Here is a 25,250-nt window from a genome sequence, read left to right on the forward strand (position 1 = left end):
TTGGTGACCAACATATTGGTAACTAGATGTAGTAATATGAGTGGCGGGGCTGCATCCCCAACACCCCAGCCGCCTGCTAGTTTATGCCCGAAATAACAACACACAAACTGTATTCATTTAATCATTTAATTTAAGCATTCATTTAATGCTTAGCCCATTTCTATCTAGTCTCTTCTAGGCTAATTCTCACATATTAATTTAGCCCTTTTCTAATCATCTGTGTAGTGCCCCTAGCTGTGCTTACCGGCAAGATTCTAGCCTATGTCAATCCTGTGTCAGAGCTTCATCACGTGCGTCTGCCTGGGAGCTGGGAGCATGGCGTCTCCCTGAGGCATCTGCTCCCGAGAGGAGAGCTGTGGAGTCTGAGCTCACTTCCTCTTCCTCCCAGCGTTCTGTTCTGTTTACACCTCTCACCTATCTTCTAACCAATAAGGACCAAGCAGTTTCTTTTTATTTAACCAATGAATTTCCTCCATCATTTCCCCTTTTTCGGTTTAAACAAAAAAAGAAAAAAGGCTTTAACTTTAACATAGCAAAATTACATATAATGAAACAGTTATCAAGTAAAAGTTGCAATAATCTTTATCATAACTAAGGAAAACTATAACTATAACTAACTATTCTTAACTCCATCAAAGACTCCAGAAAGATACAATACTACCTAAGCAAACAAGAAAAAAACAATTTTTAAAACTCTAGAAATGACAGAGACATCTTGCTGCCTGGACAGTCACCCAAAGTTCCTCTGTACCGTTGGGGCATCCATCTTCAGCCTTCAGGCCCATGGTATCCAGCATACATTTCCTTAAAGCAGGAAAATTCAAAGTCATTTCAGTCACTATCTGTTGTGTCCTGCAGAATGTCTTTCAGACTCTTTCATGAATCAGGAACCCCGAAAGATCATATCACCTTAGGCAAGTTCAGCAGTCCTCTCTCTGTGGGTTCTCTGTGTCCAGTTTATGCAATAGTCCAGGCAAGAGCAGTTTCTTGCCCAAATGGCTATCAAACTCCATAACGAGCCTCTTCGATGCCCATCATCCCCTTGATTGGTACTGCCAGGAGCAGAGTGTCTCATTGTCATGAAAAGTCCTAAGTTATTAAAACACTTAAAATGCCATATTCTATAATCTTTGAAAAATATGAAGAATGCCTATATAAAATATATCTACGCACATCTAGAAAATATTTACTAACATGACTACAAACTTGACTATTATTTATGAGTAACCATCAACAACCTATATTTCCTAATTATACATTACATTTTAATAATGAACTACAAAATCACAATACCTTAATCAATATCAGAAATACATATACATATAACAAAATTGACCGTAAATCTCTATCAATAAAGCAAAATCTATACTAATGCAAATTATTCATACCTATATCATATCCCCCTTTAAATGTAAAAGAACATTAATAAACATTTTTTTGGGAATATGGGCGCAGTTATTTCTCTCCAAATTGCTTCCTGCTGAATGGGGGCGTCGTTAATTAGGTCTTTCATGGTATACCCTGTGTGCTAGTTTCATCTCAGCTGGCAGTTGAGCGAAGCAATTTTCTGAAGGTGTTCACACCAACCCTTCAGGAGGGCGTGGTTCATCATACCAAATCGGAATAGAAGAAATGAACAGGGTCTCATCCTCTGTGAAAACAAAATAATAAACTTCTTTCCAAAGCATCATGTCCTTAGATCCAAATTTCAATTTAAAGGCATTTTCAAAATATCTATGTTGGATTAGTTCAGCAGCATTTATAAACAAGTATCTTTTAGTAGTTTTTGCTCTTTCCTCAGCATTCAAGCAATTCAAAGAGAGCATAATAGCATACAGTATCAAAAGTCCCTGTTTATTTTCCATCTTTGTAGAGCTTTGTTTTAACCTCTATTTTGTTACATTTTACTTCTATTTTATATTCTCTGTATATCTTTGACCTGGAATAACTCTGTGGACCAGGCTGTCCTCGAACTTTCAGAGATCCGCCTCTCTCTGCCTCCCAGGCATTGGGATTAAAGGTGTCTGCTACTACACCTTGAACTCACAGGGATCTGTTTGTCCCTGCCTGCTAGTCACTGGGATTAAAGGCATGTGCTACCACACCTTGAAGTCACAGAGGTCAATCTCCCTCTGCCTCCCAAGTGTTGGGATAAAAGGTGTGTACTGCCACACACAACAACTCTCTTCCTTTTTTTTTTGTTTTTTACTTTAAGAATTTTAACTTTTAATCTGCATATATTTTTAACACGCTGTAAATCATTTAAAAATTTTCTTTGTCTTTGACGCTCTCTTTACTGTATCTCTCTCTGTTTTTCTGACCACATTAGTCTTTAATTTACCAAGCAATATCAGTAGGATTAAAGCTGTGGCTTTGACGGCTAGATGTAGCCCATTCCTTAGCTTTCCAGCCTCATGGCTGAGATACTGGCTGTAGCCATGTTTACTGCCACAACTCTATGGCATTTCAAGGTCCATGCCAGCAAGCGAGCTTCAGCAGCCTGTGCTTGCAAACAGCACAGAACCGCCTGCGTAAAAGAGTCAGAGTTTGCCCTGGCACGACAGCCCAGAATGCCGCCATTTTTAAACTGCGCAGCTTTTTTCCTGCTATGGCTGAAAACCGAAAAGCATGCGTTCAGCTTTTCGTCAACACCATTTATGTGTTTCGTGGCAGGACCTCTTAATGAGCTGCAGGGTTTTGCAGCTAAAGCTGAGTCAGGAAGCTTCTCTTAGATGAGAGCACTTGCTTGCCTCTAGCAAGCAGAGTGCCACAAATGCTTTAAAGCCAGAGTTCACGCTGGCAGCACAGCCCCAAGAAGCTGCACTTTAAAATGACACAGCGTTTTTTCTGCTGCTGTTGCTGAATCAGGAAATCTCTCTACAGCACACCACCAACAAACAGCAAAAATCTGTGTTAAACTCTCTCTCCCTTATTTTTAAGCCTTCTCAGGTTTTTAAGTGGGTTTAGTCCATCACGTCGGGCGCCATTTGTAGTAATATGAGCGGCGGGGCTGCGTCCCCAACACCCCAGCCGCCTGCTAGCTTATGCCCAAAATAACAACACACAAACTGTATTCATTTAAACACTGCTTGGCCCATTTCTATCTAGCCTCTTCTAGGCTAATTCTCACATATTAATTTAGCCCATTTCTAATCATCTGTGTAGCGCCCCTAGGTGCGCTTAAAGGGAAGATACTAGCCTATGTCCATCCTGTATCAGAGCTTCATCACGTGCGTCTGCCTGGGAGCTGGGAACATGGCATCTGCTCCCGAGAGGAGTGCTGTGGAGTCTGAGCTCACTTCCCCTTCCTCCCATCGTTCTTTTCTGTTTACTCCTCCCACCTATCTTCTAACCAATGAGGGCCAAGCAGTTTCTTTTTATTTAACCAATGACCTTCCTCCATCAACTAGAAGTATAAAGGTCAACATAGTTTTTTAAATGGCATTCTTTGGATGAACTAATAAATAAACATGTGATGATTTATGTAAAGAAAATGTATAAAAATAGTTATTTTCCCCTTTAAGAAATTTATTCTCCAAATGCAGCAAGAGTTAGAAATTTAGCAATGTAATTCTGCCTAAGTACCTAATACCAATAAGAGTATTAAATAAAATTTGATGTAACAATTCACTCTAATAAAAGAACACTCATTATCAGTCTGAATTATAACTATAACCAGACTATATGGAAAATGAATAGATTAAATGTGTAAATTCATATTTCTGTAGAAGATGTGATAGTTTCAAAGGAAAATATGTAAAAGATAAGATAAAAGTAAAAATAAAAACATTAAAATTTATTGATATAAGATTACCTAAGAATTTTTAACTGCGCCTCTATCATATGAGAGGCAAAATAATAAAGATTAGTTGAAGATAGAGTTCTAAATATAGTATGTAATAAAAAACAAAGTGTAAAGTAATATATAATTAAAATATTGCATAATGATTGTGAAAACAACTTGTGCTCACATGGTCCATATCTCAAGATCAAACAGATATCACACATTTACAGATCATTTGGTGAGATAAAGGCAGAACTGTAGGAGGAGGACAATTGTTCTTCCCAACAGCCCAGCTAGCTTAGACCCAAAATAATCTCACAGAAGCCATATTAATTAAATTATGGCCCATTAGCTCTAGCTTATTATTGGCTAATGCTTACATATTAATTTAACCCATCTTCATTAATCTGTTTATAGTCATGTGGCAGTGGGTTACTGGCAAAGTTTCAGCACAACTGTCCCTGGCAGCTCCTTGACTTCGCTCTGTCTCTGCCTTCATTTCTCCCAGAATTCAGCCTAGCTTTTCCTGCCTACCTACTCTCTGCCTTGCTATAGGTTCAAAGCAGTTTCTTTATTTATTAATAGTAATCACAGCAACAGAGGGGACTCCCACATTACCTCCACTTTTCTGTTTAAATAAAAAGAGAATTTTTAACTTTAACACAGTGAAATTACACATAACAAAACAGTTATCAAGCAAGAATTACAGTCACAATATTTATATTGACTATCTTTCATCATAACTAAGGAAAACTATAACTATAAATTATTCAACTCCATCAAAGACTCCAAAAGAATAAAATATTACCTAAGTAAACAGAAAGTACATTGTAAACAACTTCCAAAACTCTAGAATTGACAGAGACATCTCGCTGTCTGGACAATCACCCAAAGACTTTTCTATACCATTGGGGCTTCTGTCTTCAGGCTACTGTCCCATATTATCCAGCAGACTTTTCCATGAATCAGGAAAATTCAAAGACAGTTCCACCTATATTGACTGTTTTTCAGTCACTTTCTTTTGTGCCCTGTAGGACATCTGGCAGATTCTTTATTGTAGCAGGACCCCGAAGGAACATCTCAATTTTAGGCAAGTTTAACAGTTATTTCTCTGCAGGTCCTGCATGCCCAGTTTATCCAAAGCCCAGGGAAAAGCAGTTCCTTGCCCAAATGGCTAACAAACTCCATAAGGAGCCTCTTCAGTGCTCATTATCCACTTGAAGGAACTTAGTGCTACCAGGAGATGTGTCTCACTGTCATGAAAAGTCTTAAATTCTTAAACATTTAAAATGCCATATTCTGAAGGCTCCTTATCATTTATCCATGCAATGTGCTATGACCAAATGAAATGTAACTCTTAAAACATTTTCTTTTTGACTTATGACTCCTATAAAAATGTATTTAAGGTAGGTAAACAGAGAAGCAAGAGAAAATTCAAACAGTGAATTGAAACAAAGGAGAACTAGAAAGAATTAGAACTTTGAAGAAAATTAGAGGATAGAAAAATATAAGAATAAAGAACATTAACTGAGCAGCACATGTGTGAATTTATTCTATATTCCCTCAGAGAGAAAACTTTTAAGGTCAGTTTTGATTCTCTGTGGAACTCTTCCTAGAACTCTGGAGGTAGCCTTGAAGAACTGGACTAGGAAACCATTAAAAGTTAAAAAAATTAAAACATGCTACCTGAGTGCGAGGATATCTTTCCCAAAGGAAAAGGCCAAGACTTTTTCCATTCCTAGAATCTCTTTTGTTTCCTTGTCTTGTTTAAAGATTTGAAGGTGGAGCTAATCCCAGTTTAGCATCACCTAGGTAACAGGCAGGGCTACTTCCAAGCTCTACAAGATATGAGTTGTCTGCAAATTCATCGCCCATGTCCACACCGTCATTAACCAGACTCAAAAGGAAAACCTCAGGAAATTCTACAAGGGCAAAAAGTACAAGCCTCTGGACCTGAGATCCAAGAAAACTAGAGCCATGCTGCGGTGACTCACAAGGAGAAGCTGAAGACAAAGGAGCAGCAGCAGAAGGAGAGGCTGTACCTTCTACACACATATTTGGTCAAGGCCTAATGGAAAGGCAATAAAAAGGGCAATACCGGCAAAAAATGTGCTAATAAAGTCAGTAGACAATTCCTACATGAGGTACAAATAACCAATAAGTATGAGAAAATTTGTACCACACGAGCCATCACAGAAATACAAACGAAAACTGCATTGATATTAAACCTTACCTTAGTCAGAGTGGCAGTCATGAAGAAAAATATAAAAATAAATGCTAGTGAAGATATGAATAAAGGGATAACACTGAAATATCTGGTGAGTATGTAAATTTCAGATACTGTGGAAATTATCACAGAGGTTCCTCATAAAAATCAAAATAAAACTTCTTTGTGATCGATCTATGCCTTCACAAAAAGACTCCTTCTAAACATATCACAGAGATACTTGACAATCGACATTTTTTGCATTACCCATTAACAGTAACTAAACTATAGAACCAACCTAGGTGTATAACAATAAGTAAATAATCAAAACATATGTGATTTATGAGGGCAATGAATTTTTTCATCTACAAAGAGGGATAAAGTGCTACCATTCCATTGAAAATGGCTGCAAAAAGATATAACCATTATCTTAGTTTGGGTTCCATTGCTGCAATTAAGCACCATGATCAGAAAACAAGTTGGAGAGGAAAGTGTTTACTCAACTTACAGTTACAATTTAATGTTCAAGCAAGGAAGGAGTCTGGAGGCAGGAACTGTTGCAGAGACCATCAAGGAGTACTGTTTACTGACTTGCATTCTCTGGTATTTTGTGATATCTGTATAACACGTAAAGCTATATTGCTGTGATGAGTTTAATAATAACCTAAAGAGCCAATATCTAGGAAAGAGGTGTAGGTAGAATTTCTACGAGGAGAAAAGAAGAAGAGGGAGAATTGAGGGGCAGGAGAAGCCAGGAGATTTGGAGAGGAAACAGGAGGTACAAGATGTAAGAGCGGTAATGCCATGTAATTAACTGTTCCGTGTTGGCTGGAGTTGAAGGCGTAAGTCACAAACAATGACACACCAATTTGGGATTATGATTAATAGGGTGGTATTTATTTAAAGGGGAAAAAAACTTACAGATCACTGTCCCAGGCAACAGCCCTCTAAGCAACCAGGAAAGGAGTCTAGTGACTGGCAGAGCAGGAAGTGAAGAGAGAGAGGAGAGGGAAGTGGCCGCTTTTTTAAAGGGAGAGAGACCACACCCCAATGGGCTGGTATCTCAGCGGTGATAGGCTGGAGGAGTGGGAGGACCTCCCGCAACACCTCCCGCTTTTGTTTAAATAAGAGAGTTCTAAACCTACTATGAAATTATATACAATAATTACAAATATCCTATTCTAACTAGCTTAGGTCTTGTATAATAAATAACTTGGCCAAGTCATGAGAGAAAATAACTACATTTATATAGTCTTCAACCCCATCAAAGATCTGAGAAGGGAAATAATGTTACCTGGGTAATTAGGAAGTTCAGTAAAACAACTTCCAAAACATGCAACAAATCACAGAGACAACTGGCTACCTGGGCAATAACCCAAAATCACATTAGCAGCGTTGAAGCAACCAACTTTGGCTAAGGCCTAACATAACTGACATACCATTTTCAAAGGCAAGCAACTTTTCAAAACTATCTTACCCTGTCATGGCAGGATATGACAGCCCTGTTTTATCCATTGATGCATGCTCTGTATCTCTGTCAGTGGTTGAGGTATGGGCATTTCTTTGGCCAAAGGCCAGTTCTGCCAAAAAGAAATGTTCCAGGTGGAGTGTCTTTGGTGCTCAACATTCTCTCGGGAATAGAGCGGTGTTGCCAGGAGCAATTGTGTCTCACTACCACAAAACTCTGAGTTAGATTAAAGGCCATTTTCTACAGCTCCTTGAAGAAGCTGAAGATTATCTATCTATACTAAGTATAATCTCTATATATCTAAAGAACCTGATTAGTCTAATTATAAATGACAAACTTAGATGACTATTAATCTATATAATTCTCAATATCTATCTAACTTAAAGACTAAGAAAATAAACTACTGTGAAACAAATGAGGACACTCTAAAATAATGTCTTCCCTCTGCATTAGAATCCCTGTAGGAGAAATTCTGGAAGGCAATATGACTAGGATGCAGCTAAGATTTGGGTTCACCCTATCCACATGTGCCTCCTGTAATTTTTCCTCAATCATTGTCAGTTCCTTTTCTGCTTCAGCTGTCAGTTCTCTTGGACTATTCAAATCTTTATCACCATCTAAGGTTTTGTTTAAATGAACTATTAGATCAGGTGTTATCCCAATAGCTGGTCGTAGACTGGAAATGTCTCCCAACAATCTTTGGAAGTCATTAAGAGTCTTTAAGCAGTCTCTCCTAATTTGTGTCTTTTGCGTTTTAATTTTCTCTAATCCTAATCTGTAACCTAGGCAATTAATAGAATTTCCTCTTTGAATCTTTTCAGGGGCAATTTGTCATCCCCACCTAGGCAAGACTTTCTTTACTTCTTCAAACATCCTTTCTAAAGTATCTTTATTTGAATCAGATAACAAGATGTCATCCATGTAATGATAAATTATGGACTTGGGGAATTGTTTACGAATTATTTCCAATGGCTTACTTACAAAATATTGGCACAGTGTAGGACTATTGAGCATACCGTATGGGAGCACAGTCCATTGATATCTCCTATTAGGCTGAGAATTATTATAAGTAGGCACTGTGAAGGCAAATTTTTCTCTATCCTTTTCTTGTAACGGTATAGTGAAAAAACAATATTTCAAATCAATAACTATAAGAGGCCATCCTTTTGGTAACAGAGAAGGCAAAGGAATTCCAGACTGTAGTGGGCCCATATGTTGAATTACTTTGTTGACAGCTCTTAGATCTGTCACCATTCTCCATTTACCAGATTTCTTTTTTACAAAAAACACAGGAGAATTCCAAGGGCTGGTTGATTCTTCAATATGGTGAGCATCTAGTTGCTCTTGCACCAGCTGTTCCAATGCCTATAGTTTATCTTCAGCTAGAGGCCACTGTTTGATCCATATTGGCTTCTAAGATAGCCATTTTAAAGGTAGGGCTGTTGGTACCTCTAAAGGTTTGGTATTTGCTGTATGTTCTTGTACAGCCTGAATGGCTGGTGACCTTTTTCCATAATACCTCATCATATCCTTCCCAGAATAATGAGTTCCTGGAAATACAGGAATGTTAATCTGGGTATTCCATTGCTGTAGCAGGTCACGGCCCCATAAATTTATGGCAATATTGGCTATATATGGCCTTAGTCTTCCTATTTGCCCTTCGGGCCCTAAGCATTCAACCCATCTTGTGCTTTGTTTTACATGAGATAGGGTTCCAATTCCCAGGAACTGAACATCTACCTCTTGAAGAGGCCAATTCGGATGCCAAGATTCTGGGGTAATGATACTTACATCCGCACCTGTGTCTAATAAGCCTTCAATAAATGTGCCATTTATACAGACTCTTAGCTTTGGTCTTTGATCATTAATAGAAGTCTGCCAAAATATATGTTTACTCTGTCCTATTGGGTTTTTTGACTCATCCTCCACAAGTAATTCATCATTTAGACCAGTATTGCTTTTTACAGCAGAAATTGGAGCTTTTAATTTTTTTGGTGAGGCACGTTCTCCACTGTGACTGGGAATGACTGGGCCACTGTTGGCTTGGGGGCCTGCGAGAGGCACCCCAAGGAGTTTCCCGATGATATCGGATTAACCCGTCTGTCTGTTGTTGACCTACATTTGTTGGACCAATGCCTGCCTTTACCGCATCTCCTACATATACCTGAAGGCCGAGGTCTCCTATTTTTGTCATTCCCAGAAGAGATATTATTCCTAGAAATTCTTTGCCTGCAATCCCTTTGCAAATGTCCTATTTTACCACAATTAAAACACCTGGCAGTTTGATGTCTCCTCATTGCTTTGGAAATCACTTCTCCTACCCAAGATTAATCATTATTGCTAAACGTCTCAACATTCACTGTATGCTAAATCCATTCATCCATAGGTGCTGATCTAGACTTTAAAGGCTCAATTATCTTTTTGCATTCTATGTTTGCATTCTCAAAAGCTAGAGATTCAAGAAGTATTCGTCTAGCTTCTGGGTCTGTTACCCCTATGTCCAGAGCCTTAATTAATCTTTGTAAAAAGTCAATAAAGGGTTCTCTCTGTCCCTGCCTAATTCTGGTATATGATTCAATCCTTTTTGCTGGATCTTGTATCCTATTCCAAGCATTTAAAGCTGCTTGGTGACATAGACACAGTACTTCATCGTCATAAAGAGCTTGGACCTGTATATCAGCATATTCTCCTGCATCAAGAATTTGATCTTGGGAAACCTCAATACATTTTGCTCTTCCTTGCTGTTCCATATGTTTGGATTCTTCTCTGAAATAAATTCCAAACATCAAGGAAGGTCCATTATCTAAAATTGCACACACTAACTGATGGAAATCATGGGGGGTAGCTCTAGCATTAGAAGCCCAAGTCCTTATCATTTCCTTTACATATGCATTGTGCAAGCCAAAATTAACAACAGCTTGCTTAATTTCTTTCAGATCATTCATTGCTATTGGTGTCCATCTAGCTTCTCTGACTCCCTTTGAGCCTTTAGAAGTTGACGCTTTGTCAGAATTAAGTATTGGGTATGTCACTAGAACCCTGGGTAAGCCAGTTCTAATAGCTGGTGGAGGCATTGTATCCTGTCCTTGTGCCTCCTTACTCTGTTCACCAGCTGCAATAATTTCTCCAATCTTTTCAAATCTTTTTTTTTAAATATTTATTTATTTTGTATACAATATTCTGTCTGTGTGTATGACTGCAAGCCAGAAGAGGGCACCAGATCTCATTCCAGATGGTTGTGAGCCACCATGTGGTTTTCAAATCTTTTTATCATTGTCTCTCTTAAATCCTGAATCTCCTGACCTGTATATATTTCCAGTGATTTCACTGAGGTATCAGTTTTTTGGTCCCCATTCTGCACCTGTGATTCCAAAGCTTTAATTTTTTCCTTCAAAGATAACATGTCCTTCTTAAACTTTTCTTGTGTATCATGTAGATTCCCATCTTGGAGGTACATTCTGTCTGTTACCTTATCAAAACTTTGTGATAAAGTCTGAAGGTCAAATTCAACAGCCTGAACCCTTTCAGGTAACTTTCTAATACCCTTGGATATGGAATCAATTTTGTCTGTCATAGTATCCACTTGTTCAGATAACCTCTGATTTTCAATAATTTTAATCCTGTCAATTAGTTGTTCATTATTATTTCGTAAAGATTCTATCATTCTTAGGAGTGCCATATTCTTCTGTTCATTATTAGTTTGTAAAGATTCTATCATTTTTAGGAGTGCCATATTCTTCTGTTCATTATTAGTACGTAAAGATTCAATCGTTCTTAGGAGTGCCATATTCTTCTGTTCATTATTAGTACATAAAGATTCAATCGTTCTTAGGAGTGCCATATTCTTCTGTTCATTATTACTACGTAAAGATTCCATCGTTCTTAGGAGTGCCATATTCTTCCTTAATGATAGAATATGGAAAAGAAAACTGAAGCCTAGTGATAAGCATATTAAGGTATTCCCATAATGATATAAACCTTGTATGATGTAATTCATTGTATTAGTAAATATAAATTTACTAATCCATTGTATTAGTGAAAACAAAGCAGTAAAATTTGCGTTAGAAAAGAAAACTGCCATATTACCTATTATCCAGCAGGTGGCGCTGTTGCAGAGTCACGGTGAAAACATGGTCCTGTTTCAGTGCCTTAGTAGATGTTAAAAACTGGAAAATGCAAGTTTCTCAACAAAGTAAATGTAATTAAATCAATTCCATAGACGGAACCAGAAACCCAGAATCCAGGGGTAGAGAATAGCAATCTGGAAGCCGCTTATGCCCCCACGTGACAGAGTCACCCTGAGGGGTTGCAGCTTTCAGCAACCGCGTGCTCTGGTTCCTGCCACTTAAGAGCTGTGCTTGCAACGGAGATTTAAAAATGACTCAGAAAAGAGCAAACCACTCGGGCAGAGACTACGCAGGCCTGTGGAGTTTGAATCCACATGGGGAGTCCAAGGCCGCTGCTGCAAGGCACAGGTGGCGGCTGAGGAAGGCAGGGCTCCAGCCAAGCCGAACTCTCGGCCACCAAGCTGAACTTGTGGCCACCAAGCTGAACTCGCGGCTGCGAGCGGGGAAAGGAGAGGTTCTGAAACCAAACATTGGGTGCCAAAATGAAGGCGTAAGTCACAAACAATGCTACACCAATTTGGGATTATGATTAATAGGGTGGTATTTATTTAAAAGGGAAAAAACTTACAGATCACTGTCCCAGGCAACAGCCCTCTATGCAACCAGGAAAGGAGTCTAGTCGCCAGAGGAGCAGGAAATGAAAAGAGAGAGGAGAGGGAAGTGGCCGCTTTTTTAAAGGGAGAGAGACCATGCCCCAATGGGCTGGTATCTCAGCGGTGATAGGCTGGAGGAGTGGGAGGACTTCCCGCAACATGGAGTCAGCTGCCAACAACACTCACCAGCACCATGTGCTAAGCCCAGTCATGCAACAACAGATATATGCCGTTCATTTAAAAATATAATACAAAGTTTTAGTCCTTGAAAGCTACTTAGGATTTAAAAAGAGAGAGGTTAGTAGTTAGTCACCTATAATAATCAAATATATAACCAATATATATATATATATATATATATATATTTATATATATCCATGTTAGGTATGTTTACAAGGTCAAATAGAGATATATTATAAATAGATGGTCTTCAAATACTCAAAGACCTACATAATATAGCATTTACAATGTTTTAATAGCATATTTTTCATGACAATGAAATATGTCTGCTTCTGGCTTCATCAACTTATTAAAAAAAAAAACAAAGACAGTAAGAGAGACATCAAAGAAACTCCATACAGAGTTTGATTTCTTTTGTGACAAAGTTGGCCACTGGCTGAGGAAATTTTCTTTGCCTCAACTGCTGAGCGTATGCTGTCTAAACTGAGAAAACAGGGGACACACACATGCACAAAACAGTCCATCTTTGGTAGAACAAGACTTTTAAGGTAGGATCAAACAAGGTAGGACACTCCTTCAAAATTGCTACATCACAAAAAAGTTTATCAGATGGGATAGATAAAATAATATCTTCTCTAAATTTCCCAAATAAAAATGGACTGTAGATTGTGGATTTAATTGTTACCTGGTAATTGTTCTTTATATATATAGGATTTACTATGTTAGAGTTAAAACATGTTCTTTTTATTTAGACAAAATGGGAAAGTGTTATGGGATATTTTTACACTGTGTGGAGATATATTGCTGTAATTGGTTTAACAAAAATATAAATGACCAATATCTAGGCAGGAGGTATATGTGATATTTGGAGGAAGAGAAAGGAAGACAAGGGAGAATTGAAGGAAAGTAAAACCTAGGAAACGTGAAGAGGAAAAAAGAGGTAAAAGACAGTATTTACAGCATTCAGAGTAGAATTCCACATCACCTTCCCTTTTCTGTCTAAATAAAAAGGAAGGTTTTAACTTTAACATAGCAAGATTACATAAAAAAGCTATCAAGCAAGAAATATAGTTACAATATTTATATCTACTTTATCTTTTATCATAACTAAGGAAAATTATAACTATAATTATCTATTCTTCAACTCCATCACAGGCTCCAAAAGGATATAACATTATCTAAGTAAACGGGACGTACATTATAAGTAACTTCCAAAACTCTAAAATTGACAGAGATGTCTCACTGCCTGGACAGTCACTGAAAGTTCTTTTAAAACATCGGGGTACCCATCTTCAGCCTACAGGCCCATAGTATCTGGCAGACTTCTCCGTGAGGCAGAAAATTTCAAAGACATTTTCACCTATATTGGCAGTCTGTCAGTCACTTTCTTCTGTGTCCTGCAGAATGCCTGGCAGACTCGTTCATGAAGCAAGAACCCTGAAGGACTGTTTCACTTTCTTTATGTAACTTCAACAGTCGCTTTTCTGTGGGTTCTACATGTCCATTTCATACAGCATAATATCAAGCAATCCAAACAAATGCAGTTTCATGCCCAAATGCCTAACAAAGTCCATAAGGAGCCTCTTTGATTCCCATCATCCTCTTGGAGTAGACTGAAGCTGCCAGAAGTAGATATGTCTCATTGTCATAAAAGTCCTAAGTCATTAAAGCATTTTAAGCATCAGATTCTGTTAGTCTTTGAAAGGTTAAAAGAATACCCATCTGAAATATATCTCTGTATATCTAGAAAATCTAATTAACATTACTACAAGCTTGACTATTATAGATGACCATCTATTACCCTGTATTTCTTAATTATACATTTTTGAGTTACACAAACACAATACCTTAATCAAGAGTAGAAATATACATATAACAAAATAGACCTTACATTTGAATCAATAGAAAGCAAATACAAAAGCAAAGTATTCATTTCTATAGCATATTCTCCTTTAAATATAAACAAACATATATAAATAATCATTTAGGGAATTTTGGGGCATATTTTTCTCAAAACTCCTTCATGCTGTTTTATTTTTGTTTTTTTGGTTTTGTTTTTGTTTTTGCACCAAGTATTTTTAGGTGTTCACAGAGACCTTTCGAGTAGTCTTGGTCCTCCAAACCACATTAGTCTGGAAGGAATCCACAGGTTCTCATCTTCTGTAAAAACAAAAGCAGAACCTCTTTGCCAAGAAAAACATATCCTTAGACCCAAACTTTGAAGTCAAGATACGTTTAAAGTATATATGTTGGTTTAGCTTAGCAGCCTGTTCAATGAAATGTTTCTCTGTACTTCACTCATTCACAGTCAAAACTTCCAAAGTAAACACATTGATATACATTATCCAGACTCTCTGTGTCCATTCCATCTTTATGTGGCTTATTTTTCTTATTCTATTACTTTTTCTACAAGTTTACTCTGTTCCTTTAAATACTTTGTTTTAATTTTTTAACATTTCTTCTTTTTATAACTCACTTTTTTTTTCTTTTTCTTCTTGGTCCCAAGCCTATGTACATTTTAAAGCACACTGTGTCATATTTAGATGTATTTTATGTCTGAATCTGTCCTATTGTGTAGCTGTAATTTTTTTTATTATTTTGGTCTGGGATTGCTTCTTAAAATACTAAGGGGCATGGCTAGGACTAGAAATGTTTTGACATTTTGTTCCCCCAAGTCTCACATGGTGGAGGTCTGTTCAGTGTCAGCTCTGTGAGCCAGTCTCATAGCCCCATTTCAGGCACAAAGCAGATCTATATTGCCATTAAGCAAGTTGTATCACTTTGCTAACAAACCCCATTCAAAAGCTTGGTCTCCCAAAAGAGCCAGAGACATCCTCCTGCAACCTCAGTGGAACTCGAAAACACAGCTTGCTCCAATACTGAGGTGACTTAAGAGGTGAATGAACAACCACACAGCTGGATACCTCACTCTCTAGGACCTTCTCAGTGGGATAAAACCCTGGGCTCCTCCCCTAACTCCCTAGGTTTTTCTAGTCAGTCAGCAAGGAGTTTCCTGTGGGAAGGGCCCCCAAAACCCAACCCCATCTACCAACCCCTCCAAATTATTAGCCACATTTTGCCCCCAATCCCGCTTATCCTCCCACAACCTCAGTGGAACTCTGAAATACAGATGACTCCAAATTTGAGGGGACTCAAGAAGTGACTGAACAGCCATGCAGTGGGACACACCATTCTTTAGGACCTCTACAGTGGGAGAAAATCCTGGGCCCCTCCCCCAAATTCCTCAAATTTTCTAGCCAGCCCAAATGGAGTTTCCTGTGAGTAGGCTACCCCCAAACCCAACCCTATCACCTGGTCCCTTCAAACTACCAAGCACCCTGCACTCAAACCCATCTATCCTTCTGCAACCTCGGTGGAACTCTGAAACTCAGATCACTTCAGTACTGATGGCACTGAGTGAACAACTATGCTGTGGGTACCCCATTCTCTAGGACCTCCATAGTGGGATAAATCCATAGGCCCATCACCTAATTCTTTTGGCTATTTTAGCCAGTCAACAGGAGAGTTTCCCATAGATAGGATCCCCCCAAACCCAACCCCATCAATTATACCCTCCAATATACAAGCCCCATCCCACCTAAGAGCTGAGAGCTTGCTTCAGTGCTAAGAAGACCTAGAACTTGATACCAAGAGCTTGTTACAACACTGTGGGTACCAAGAGAGAAGATCAAGAGAGTGAACTAGGAGAAAAGACCCAAAGTTTGAAGAAAAGATTCATTTAAAGCATATATGTTGGTTTAGCTTAGCAATCCCCAGAATCAAATGTCTCTCTACACACAAAAAATTGAAAGAAAACAATTATACATAATCCAGACTCTCTTTGCATATTCCATCTTTACGTGGTTTATTTTTCTTTACTCCTTTTAATCTATGACTGTCTGTACTCTGTCTCTTTAAATACTTCACCTTTTTTAATGATTACCTTTTTTCCAACTCTCCATACTCTTTTTCTTCTTTCTCCAAAGCCTATGTACAATTACCCAATTTAGAGGTCTTTTCCAACTGAATTTGGCTTTATTGTGTATTTATACTTATTTTCTGACCAGAACTTTTTCTCCAAATGCTAAGTGCTTCTTAAAAACTTAACCTTTGGCATTACTAGCAAATATATGGCCCTGGCTGCTTCCTCTGCCCATCTGATATGGCTGAGCAGAGGTCTGTTTAGTAGGATTCATGCTCACAGGCCCATTTTCAGGCACGCAGCAGGTCTACATTGCCATTAAACAAATTCTAGCACTCTGTTCACAAACGCTATTTAAATGCTGGTTCTCCTGAAAGAGCCAGAGGTTGTACTGGCAGCATGGCCCAGAAATCTGGCATTTCAAAACTTCAGAGCATTTTTCTTCTTCCACTGAGTCAGGAAAGCCAAAGGAGTGGCAGCATGCCACAGGCAAACAGCAAGAAGCAGTGCTAAATTCTGCATTTTTGTGTCTATAATTCCTTTGAAGCTCTATCAGGTTTTAAGTGGATTTTAGTTGATCACACGTGGGCACCAATTTCTTGTAAGGAGGCCACTAGTTAGTTCCCAGCCACCTGGCATCTCATACCAGAAATAATAACACAGACACTATATTATTTAAAACACTGCTTGGCCCATTTGCTCTAGCTCCTTATTTGCTAACACTTATATTTTAATTTAATCCATTTATAGTAATCTGTGTATCGCTATATGGGTGAGGCTTAGAGGAGAAAGTTCCAGCATCTGTCTCTAGTGGGACTACATGGCTTCTCCTGATTTCAGTTTCTTTGTCCCAGCATTCAGTTTAGTTTTTTCCACCTACTTAAGTCCTTCCCTATCAAGAGGCCAAGGCAGCTTCTTTATTCACCAATGGTATTCACAGCATAGAGAGGGAAATCCCACATCAGGAAAACCCCAACCCAAGTAAACTCACTAGACACACAAAAACACAGGAAACTAATAACCCCCCCACAAGCATAACCCAAAGAAGGAAGACACACAAAAACTACTAATGCACAAAAACCAGAATTAACAACCACTGGTCATTAATATTGCTTAATATCAATAGACTCAGTTCACCTATAAAAAGATACAGGCTAAGAGAATGGATATGAAAACAATATGCATCATTCTGCTGTATATAAGAAACATACCTCAACCTCAAAAACAGATAATACCTCAGAGTAAAGGGTTGGAAAAAAAATGTTTTCCAATCAAATTGACTTAAGAAACAAGTGGGTGTAGCTATCCTAATATATAATAAAACAGACTTCAAACTAAAATCAATCAGAAGAGATAAAGAAGAACTTTTATGCTCATAAAAAGAAACAGTCAATCAAGATGTAGTCTCAATCCTGAACATATATATCCCTAATGCAAGAGCAACCACATATGTAAAAGAAACATTATTAAAAATTAAATCACACATCAATCACCAAACACTAATAGGACACTTCAACACTCCACTTTCACCAATTGACAGGTCAAACAGACAGAAATTTAACAGAGAAATAAGAGAACTAATGGATGTCATGACTCAAATGGACTTAAGGGACATCTATTGATGTGGGATTTCCCTCTGTATGCTGTGATTACCATTAAAGAATAAAGAAACTGCTTTGGACCTATAGCAGGGCAGAACTAAGCTAAGCACGGAAAACTAAACTGAATGCTGGGAGAAAAGGGCAGAGTGTGAGATATTCCATGTAGCTCCACCAGAGACAGATGCTGGAACTGTAGCTGGAAAGCCATAGCCACGTGGCCATATACAGATTAATAGAAATTGGTTAAATTAATATAAGAGTTAGCCAATAAGAAGCTAGAGCTAATGGCCAAAGTACTAATTTAATATTAATGCAATTTCTGTGTGATTATTTCAACTCTAATCTAGCTGGACAGCTAGTAATCAACAAGCTGCCTCCTTCCAACAATCTATAGAACATTTGACCCAAACACAAAAGAATATACCTTCTTCTTAACACCTCATGGAACCTTCCCTAAAGTTGATGACATAGCAAACCTCTACAGATAAAAAAAAGATAATTGGAGTAACCAATCCCCTGTGTTTTATTGGAACATCATGGATTAAAGTTAGAATTTAACAACAACACTACTTTCAGAAAGCATAAAACTCATGGAAATTGAACTGTCAACTACTGAACCAACTCTGGGTCAAGAAAAAAAAACCTTTCTTGAATTTAATGAAAATGAAGGCACAGTGTATTCAAACATATGGGACACAATGAAAGCAGTGTCTAGAGGAAATTTCATACCACTAAGTTCCCACATAAACAAAACAGAGAAACCTCACATTACTGACTTAACAACATACCTGAAAGCTCTAGAGTAAAAAGAAGCAGACTCACCCAGGAGGAATAGAAGATAGGAAATAATCAAATTGGGTGCTGAAATCAAAAAATAGAAACAAAGAAAACAATACAAAGAATCAATGAAACAAAGAGCTGGTACTTTGAGAATATCAACAAGATAGACAAACCCTTATTCAAACTAATCAAAAGGCAGAGAGAGAACATTCAAATTAACAAAATCAGAAATGAAAAGCGGGCATAATAACAGACACTGAAGAAATTCAGAGAATCATCAGGTCATAGTACAAAAACCTATACTCCACAAAATTGGCAAGCATAAAAACATTGGGGGAGGGAAGAGGGGGAGTATGAGGGAAAGGAGAGTATGGGAGGAGGTGGAAATTTTTAATAAATAAATAAAATAAAAAAATTCTAAAGAGATACCATATACCAAAATTAAATCAAGACCAGTTGAGCAATTTAAATAAACGTATAAACTTCAAGGAAATAGAATCTGTTACCAAAAATCCCCCCCCCCAAAAAAAAACAAAAAGCCCAGGACTGGATGGTTTCAGTACAGAATTCGAGCAGAACTTTCAAGAAAACCTAATATCTATACTCCTCAAAGTTTTCCACATAAGGAATATTACCAAACTCTTTTTATGAGGCTGCAGTTACCCTAATACCAGAACCACACAAAGACACAACCAAGCATGAGAATTACTGACCAATCTCACTCATAAACATCGATGCATATGGAAGGAATTAGAAAACACTATCTCAAGTGTGGTAACCCGGCCTCAAAAAAAAGAATATAGGATGTACTCACTCATAAATTGATATTAACTATAAACAAAAGAGATTGACTCTATAGTTTATGATCTTAGAGAAGCTAAGCATCAAGGTGAACCCATAGAGAAACATATATGGATCCACGTGGAAATTGGAAACAGACAAGATTGCCTGGCCAAATTGGGAGCATAGAGTTAGGGGAGAAGACAGGGTGGAAGGGGAAGAAAAAGGGAGAAGGGGAATGATGAGGAGAACTTGATGTAGTGAGATAGTCAAGATGGAGGAAGGACAGAGTTGAGAACAAGGAAAAAAATATCTTGATTGAGGGAGCCATTATAGGTTTAGCAAAAACCTGGCTCTAGAGAAATTCTCAGAAATCCAGTAGGATGACCCCAGCAATAGACGATAAGGGGCCTGATCTTGACTTACCCTGTAGTCAGACTAATGAATATCTTAAGTATCATCACAGAACCTTCTTCCAGCAACTTATCGAAATAGAGACTGAGGTCTGCATAGGAGCACTGGACTTAGTTCCCAAGGTCCAGTTGAAGACTGGGAGGGATGAGAATATGAGCAAAGAGGTCAAGACCATGATGGGTACACCCACTGAAACAGTCTGCCTTCGTTAATGGAAGCTCATAGATCCAGCTGGATAGAGAAGAAACAAGCACAGGACCAGACTAGTCCATCTGAAAGTGTCTGGCAGTTACATGGCTGGGGCAGACTGTGGGGTCACTGGCAGTGTCACCAGGATTTATTCCTACAGCATGTACTGGCTTTTGGGGAAACTATTCTCTTTGGATGGAACCTTGCTCAGCCTACACATAGTAGGCAGGGTCTTGGACCTTCCACAAAGCAATGTGTCTTACACTCTCTGAGGATTTGTTGGGGTGGGGTGGGAGGGTATGTGGAGGGAATGGGAAGAGGGAAGGAAGTGGGAATTTGGATTTGTATGTATAATGAAAACCAGATAGTTTGTTTTCTCTTTGTGTGTGTGTGTGTATATATATATATATATATATATATATTATATATTTTTAATATATATATACATATATACACACACACACACACACACACATATATATATATATATATATATATATATATATATATATATTTAAAAAAGAGACAGCTGTTCCTGAAACTAGCACAAACCAGAAACAGGAAGTCCTCCCCTAAAGAAGCTGTGCAGTCTTTGCTGGTTTTTGCTGCTAATGTTGAATCAGGAAGAACTTCTTTAAAGGAGCCATAGAACCCATGCTAGCAGCCAGCAGAACTTATCTGACAAAAATAATATGACTACCAAGAAGAAGCACCAAACTGTTTTTTCTGTATCTAGAATTCCTTTTTAAGCTCTCTTAGGTTTTATGTTGATGTAGTCAGCACACGTTGGTGAACGTTCCATTGGCAGAGACTGCTCATTAGTCTCCTGGCTGCTGAGAATCAAATTAATCACAGAAACTATATTACTTGCAATACTGTTTGGTCAAAAGTTTAAGCATATTTCTAGCTAGCTCTTACATATTAAATAAAAAAATTCTATCATTTTGTATTTTATCATGAGGCTTGTAATTTACTGGAAAGGTTCATACTGGAGGCTTGTGTCTTTCTCTTCAGGTACCTACATGGCATCTTCCTGGTCCTCCCTACTGCTTTGGACCTATAGCAAGGCAGAATTTAGGTAGGCATGGAAAGCTAAGCTGAGTGCTGGGAGAAAGAAGGGCTGAGTCAGAGAGAAGCCATGGTGCTGCCAGAGACAGATGTACTGAAATTTGCCAGTAAGCCACCACTACATGGCAATACACAGATTAATGGAGATGGGTTAAATTAATAAATAAGAGTAGCCAATAAGAAGCTAGAGCTAATGGGCAAAGCAGTGATTTAACTAACATGGTTTATGTGTGATTATTTTGGGTCTAAGCTAGCTGGGCAGCTGGAAAGAAGAAGCAGCCTCCTCTTACAAATTAGCATGCCAACATGGTGGACTAAAATTCACATAAAACCTGATAAAGCTTGAAAAGGAATTCTAGACACAAAAAAGACCAGCTTCTTGCTGATTGCTGGTGGTGTGTCATTTAACAAACTATGTTGGCCTTTATGCTTCTAGTCACCAATATGTTGGTTACCAATTCATTCAATATTTTATATCAAGCAATTTTCATTAAAATCTCAAATCAATTGTGGCTTCAAATTGATTTTTTGTGTACAAAAGTGTGGCTTCCTTAGAACTCAAGCTTGTAAAATCCCCATGTATTATGTACCAAAATACCCATGCCATTCACTACTTCTTCAAAACACAGCCTAAGCAAACACAAAGAGTGCATGTGTTTCAAATTTATCACAAACAAAAGCACTAATGGTTGATGAAGGCTGTATTTTTAACAATGGATATGCCAGAGTAAGCTTGTCAGTGCTAGACTTCGTCAGATACCCAGCTGATGTGCGAAGTCCTTTTGCAGAGGTGTTGGTTTTATAAGTTAATGAATAAAAAAAAAAACTGCTTTGGGCTTATATCAGGGCAGAATAGAACTAGGTGAGGAAAAGAGAATTGAATACTGGGATAAAGAAGGCAGAATCAGGGAGATGTCATGTAGTCCTGACAGAGACAGATGCTGGGGATGGAACATTATCCAGGAAGCCACAGACATGTGGCAATACACAGATTAATGAAGATGGGCAAGTTTAGGATATAAGAGCAAGCTAGAATTGCTTGCTTAAGCTATTGGCCAAACAGTATTGCAAATAATATAGATTCTGAGTGATTGTTTCAGTCCTGGAGAGTGGAGAACAAACAAACAGCCTCCTACAACTCCCATCCATTAGCATAAAACAGTGAACACAGATGACAACACAAGTGGAGGATACAATTTTATTTTCATTAGGTTAGGGTATAAAAATTGAAGTAGCTAAACATACTGCATGTCTATTTTAAGTTCAACAGAAAAGAGTACCTAATTTGTGGTGGATAGATGGTCTTGTTTGATTTTCTAATCCATACTAATGAAGTTCTGGATGTCTGTTGTTCAGGAGACTTTAGCTTTTGAACTTGCAGACAAAGGAGTACTGTGAATCAGTTTTCATCTTTCCATTTCTTGAATGCTACAGTCAATGAAAAAGGTCAGCTAGAGATAGTGTGGTCTCATCTGGTTCTAAGACTCAAGTTACGAAATAAGAAGAACCCTTCTATTTCTTGCATAAGTAACCTTTTCTCTTTCTGCACCCCAAGGTCTGTCCCCAGAACTGAGATAAAGAGGTAAATAGCAATATCTTTTCCTCCTACCTGTGTTTGAAGTCAGTGACACACAAAAACCATGATTGTTTGTGCTCGGAGCTCCAGTGGCCCATGATTTATAGAGAAACACAGATCCACTGCTCCAGTGCCAACGGCGGTTCTACAGTGAAGGAGTCAAATCGAGCCAATGTTACTCAGAATTTTGTAGAAACTCGTGGGCCATGTGCATTTTAAGAAATGGACCAAAATATAGGACAAAATAAAGATCATACTCCCGTTAAGAACCACAGTGTTTCTTCGCTTTTGTGCTTTCCTGAAATATTCATCTCCTCCACTGTCCCTCAGAGAAGTACTCTGAATTTTACAAAGAACCATAAATGTGTATCACAGAAACTGCTCCTAGAGTCTCTTTCTTTAAGTTAAACCTAACCTCTTTTAGCATAACACTAGATAGGCCTAGTTGGGTTGGTAAAGCAACAGATTCACAAAAACAGGCAATAAATTATTTTCTTCTGTCATTTCAAAAGGATTCTCTTCTAACACAGAAATCTACAAGACATGCTATAAATTGTAATGAATATGTAAAAAGACACATCTCAGTAAATACAATACAATTTTCCATGAATGAATGGAGCTTTTAACAAGTTGAGCCCCAGCTATCTCCATAACGTCGTGCAGTGAACCTCAACATGCTCATATATTCTAGAATCAACAAATACATTGCTTTTCTATACTTTTTGTAAAATTGGCTTTTTACAATCTAGACTTGGTTCTCCCACTTCTCCTTCACCTGTGTATTAGGAGATAAGGAAGCCATATACTCACATTTTTCGGATCATGGAGTCCAATCCAGACATAGGCAGCAGTAGTACCACTCTCTTTAACCAGAGAAGCCACAAAGTTGCCCTCGGCCTGGCTGAGCACTGACACCAGGTGCCCTGAATTCATATTCTGGCAAAAGAGCTGTAAGCATTCAGACAGAAAATAGATTGCTCAAAGGAGAAGTGCTGTTTGAACAATATACTAGCCCCACTAAAGAATGTTTGAGAAAAAGGACAGTGCAGAAATACTCCTGATGATACCATGACTCAGCATTAAGATTTCTGCCCAGAAAATTCAGAGTAAAAGTCACCAACAAGGGACAAGCTCAGGTAGGTGGGGTGTAATAATAGGGGCAGCTGGGGTGCCGGGGCCCCGCCGCCCCTATTATTACATAGGACGCAGCCCCGCCGCTGCCCTTATTACTTCATATGGCACCCAACGTGGGGTTCGAACCCACGACGCTGAGATTAAGAGTCTCATGCTCTACCGACTGAGCTAGCCGGGCAGGCGGATGGGGTGTTGGGGACGCAGCCCCGCCGCCTCCCTTATTACTTCAGTGGGGCAAATAGGTGACCAACCCTACCTTATGAAGCAACTAGAAAAGGTTAACACTCTCTACCTTCAGATACCTTTCTCTTCTCATATTTCTCTTTTCACTTACATCTGCCTCTCCCCAGGTCAAACGATCTTCAACAAAGTAGTAGCAGTAGGAACCATAGGCATTAGCGCCTTCTGGGCAGTTGATCCTGGCAGAAGGAAGATCTTTCTCAGGTGTGGGCAAGCCTTCTTCAGCCTTCTCCCTAGTGTGAGAGGAGAGTGAAGGAGATGCTGAGGATTGTACAAAGCCTGGATACTGAGACACCTGTCGTTGAAGTAAGCCCCTCTGTCGGCAGGCAAGGATATAAGAGAGGCAGTAGAGTGACTTCTAGCCTCCTTTCTTACTTTTCATTCCCAGGATCTCTTTCCTTTAGACAATAGCTCACTATTCGTTTCTGGGATTTTTTTCCCCCACAATTGTATCTTTATTTTTTCTGAAGCTGTTACCTTTCTTTTGTATTTTATACCTTTTCTTACATAAGAGTCTCTGGATAAAGTCTCCATTAATTAATAAAGATGTCTAGATTAAACCATAACAAATTAGGAAACATTAGTTGCCATGAAGAAAATATAGGTTAATAACCCAATTCAAATTTTCTTGTAGTTGAGGGTCTATTTAATTGTGATTAGTGAAGTTATAACCTCCAACATTTACTCTGCCCTTTCCCAAAAAACACAAGCATCTATAGGAATGGAGTAAAGCCTTCAGGTCTGTAGGGATCATGGTGCATCAAGCCTACCTTGGCTGCATGCCAGGAGAATCAGGCATGCTAACAGGATATGGTATGCATTGTTCTGAGCCATGCTCAGCAGAGGGGAGTCTTAGATTTAAATTTGAAATCAGCAGTACTATTGAAGAAAAAGAGAAGAAAACTTTAGGAGTAGTGAACACAGCTATCTTGATCCTATACAAAGTCTCTTGTCTCTTGATTTCTTAGTTCAAGAAGGCTGTCTGGCATCCCGATATACTCAACTACTTCTCCTGCGTTTTTGAAATATATAATAGCCTTAGGAATAGAAAGGCAGCTTGGCCCTCTACTGAGTTACCAATACTTCTAGAACATTTTATAACATTTCTTTGTCTCTTTTCCCAGATCTAATAAACTAGCCTGTGTTGAGGAGTCTTCCTCTTTAAACACACCAGACACCTGGGAAGAA

At 38.5% G+C, this 25,250-nt stretch overlaps 1 protein-coding gene across 2 annotated transcripts; it reads right to left on the reverse strand.

Annotated features, from left to right (window-relative positions):
• Positions 1-22,511: 22,511 nt before the first annotated feature.
• On the reverse strand, positions 22,512-24,896 carry LOC121440745 (lithostathine-2-like). 2 transcript variants are annotated; one of them, XM_041641607.1, is made up of 5 exons: positions 24,824-24,896; positions 24,157-24,266; positions 23,499-23,636; positions 22,722-22,833; positions 22,512-22,540 (listed from the first exon to the last, which is right to left on the reverse strand). In XM_041641607.1, the coding sequence occupies exons 1-5, from the start codon at positions 24,894-24,896 to the stop codon at positions 22,512-22,514; spliced, it is 462 nt and encodes a 153-aa protein (XP_041497541.1). The 2 variants fall into 2 exon arrangements, with proteins under 2 accessions (XP_041497541.1, XP_041497533.1); XM_041641599.1 differs by having other exon boundaries at positions 24,157-24,288; positions 24,822-24,896.
• Positions 24,897-25,250: the final 354 nt, after the last annotated feature.

Source organism: Microtus oregoni, unplaced genomic scaffold, assembly GCF_018167655.1.
Source record: "Microtus oregoni isolate MIOR12 unplaced genomic scaffold, Mior012 000002F_ref0000024, whole genome shotgun sequence".
In the NCBI taxonomy this organism is placed as follows: Eukaryota; Metazoa; Chordata; class Mammalia; order Rodentia; family Cricetidae; genus Microtus; species Microtus oregoni.

Coding starts and splice junctions, on each gene's coding strand:
- LOC121440745 (XM_041641599.1), bottom strand. CDS start 24,896: ATGGCTCAGAACAATGCATACCATATCCTGTTAGCATGCCTGATTCTC. Junction 24,289..24,821: donor GCAGCCAAGGTAGGCTTGAT/GCACCATGATCC, acceptor ACTAGGGAGAAG/GCTGAAGAAGGCTTGCCCAC. Junction 23,637..24,156: donor TGACCTGGGGAGAGGCAGAT/GTAAGTGAAAAG, acceptor GAATGCTTACAG/CTCTTTTGCCAGAATATGAA.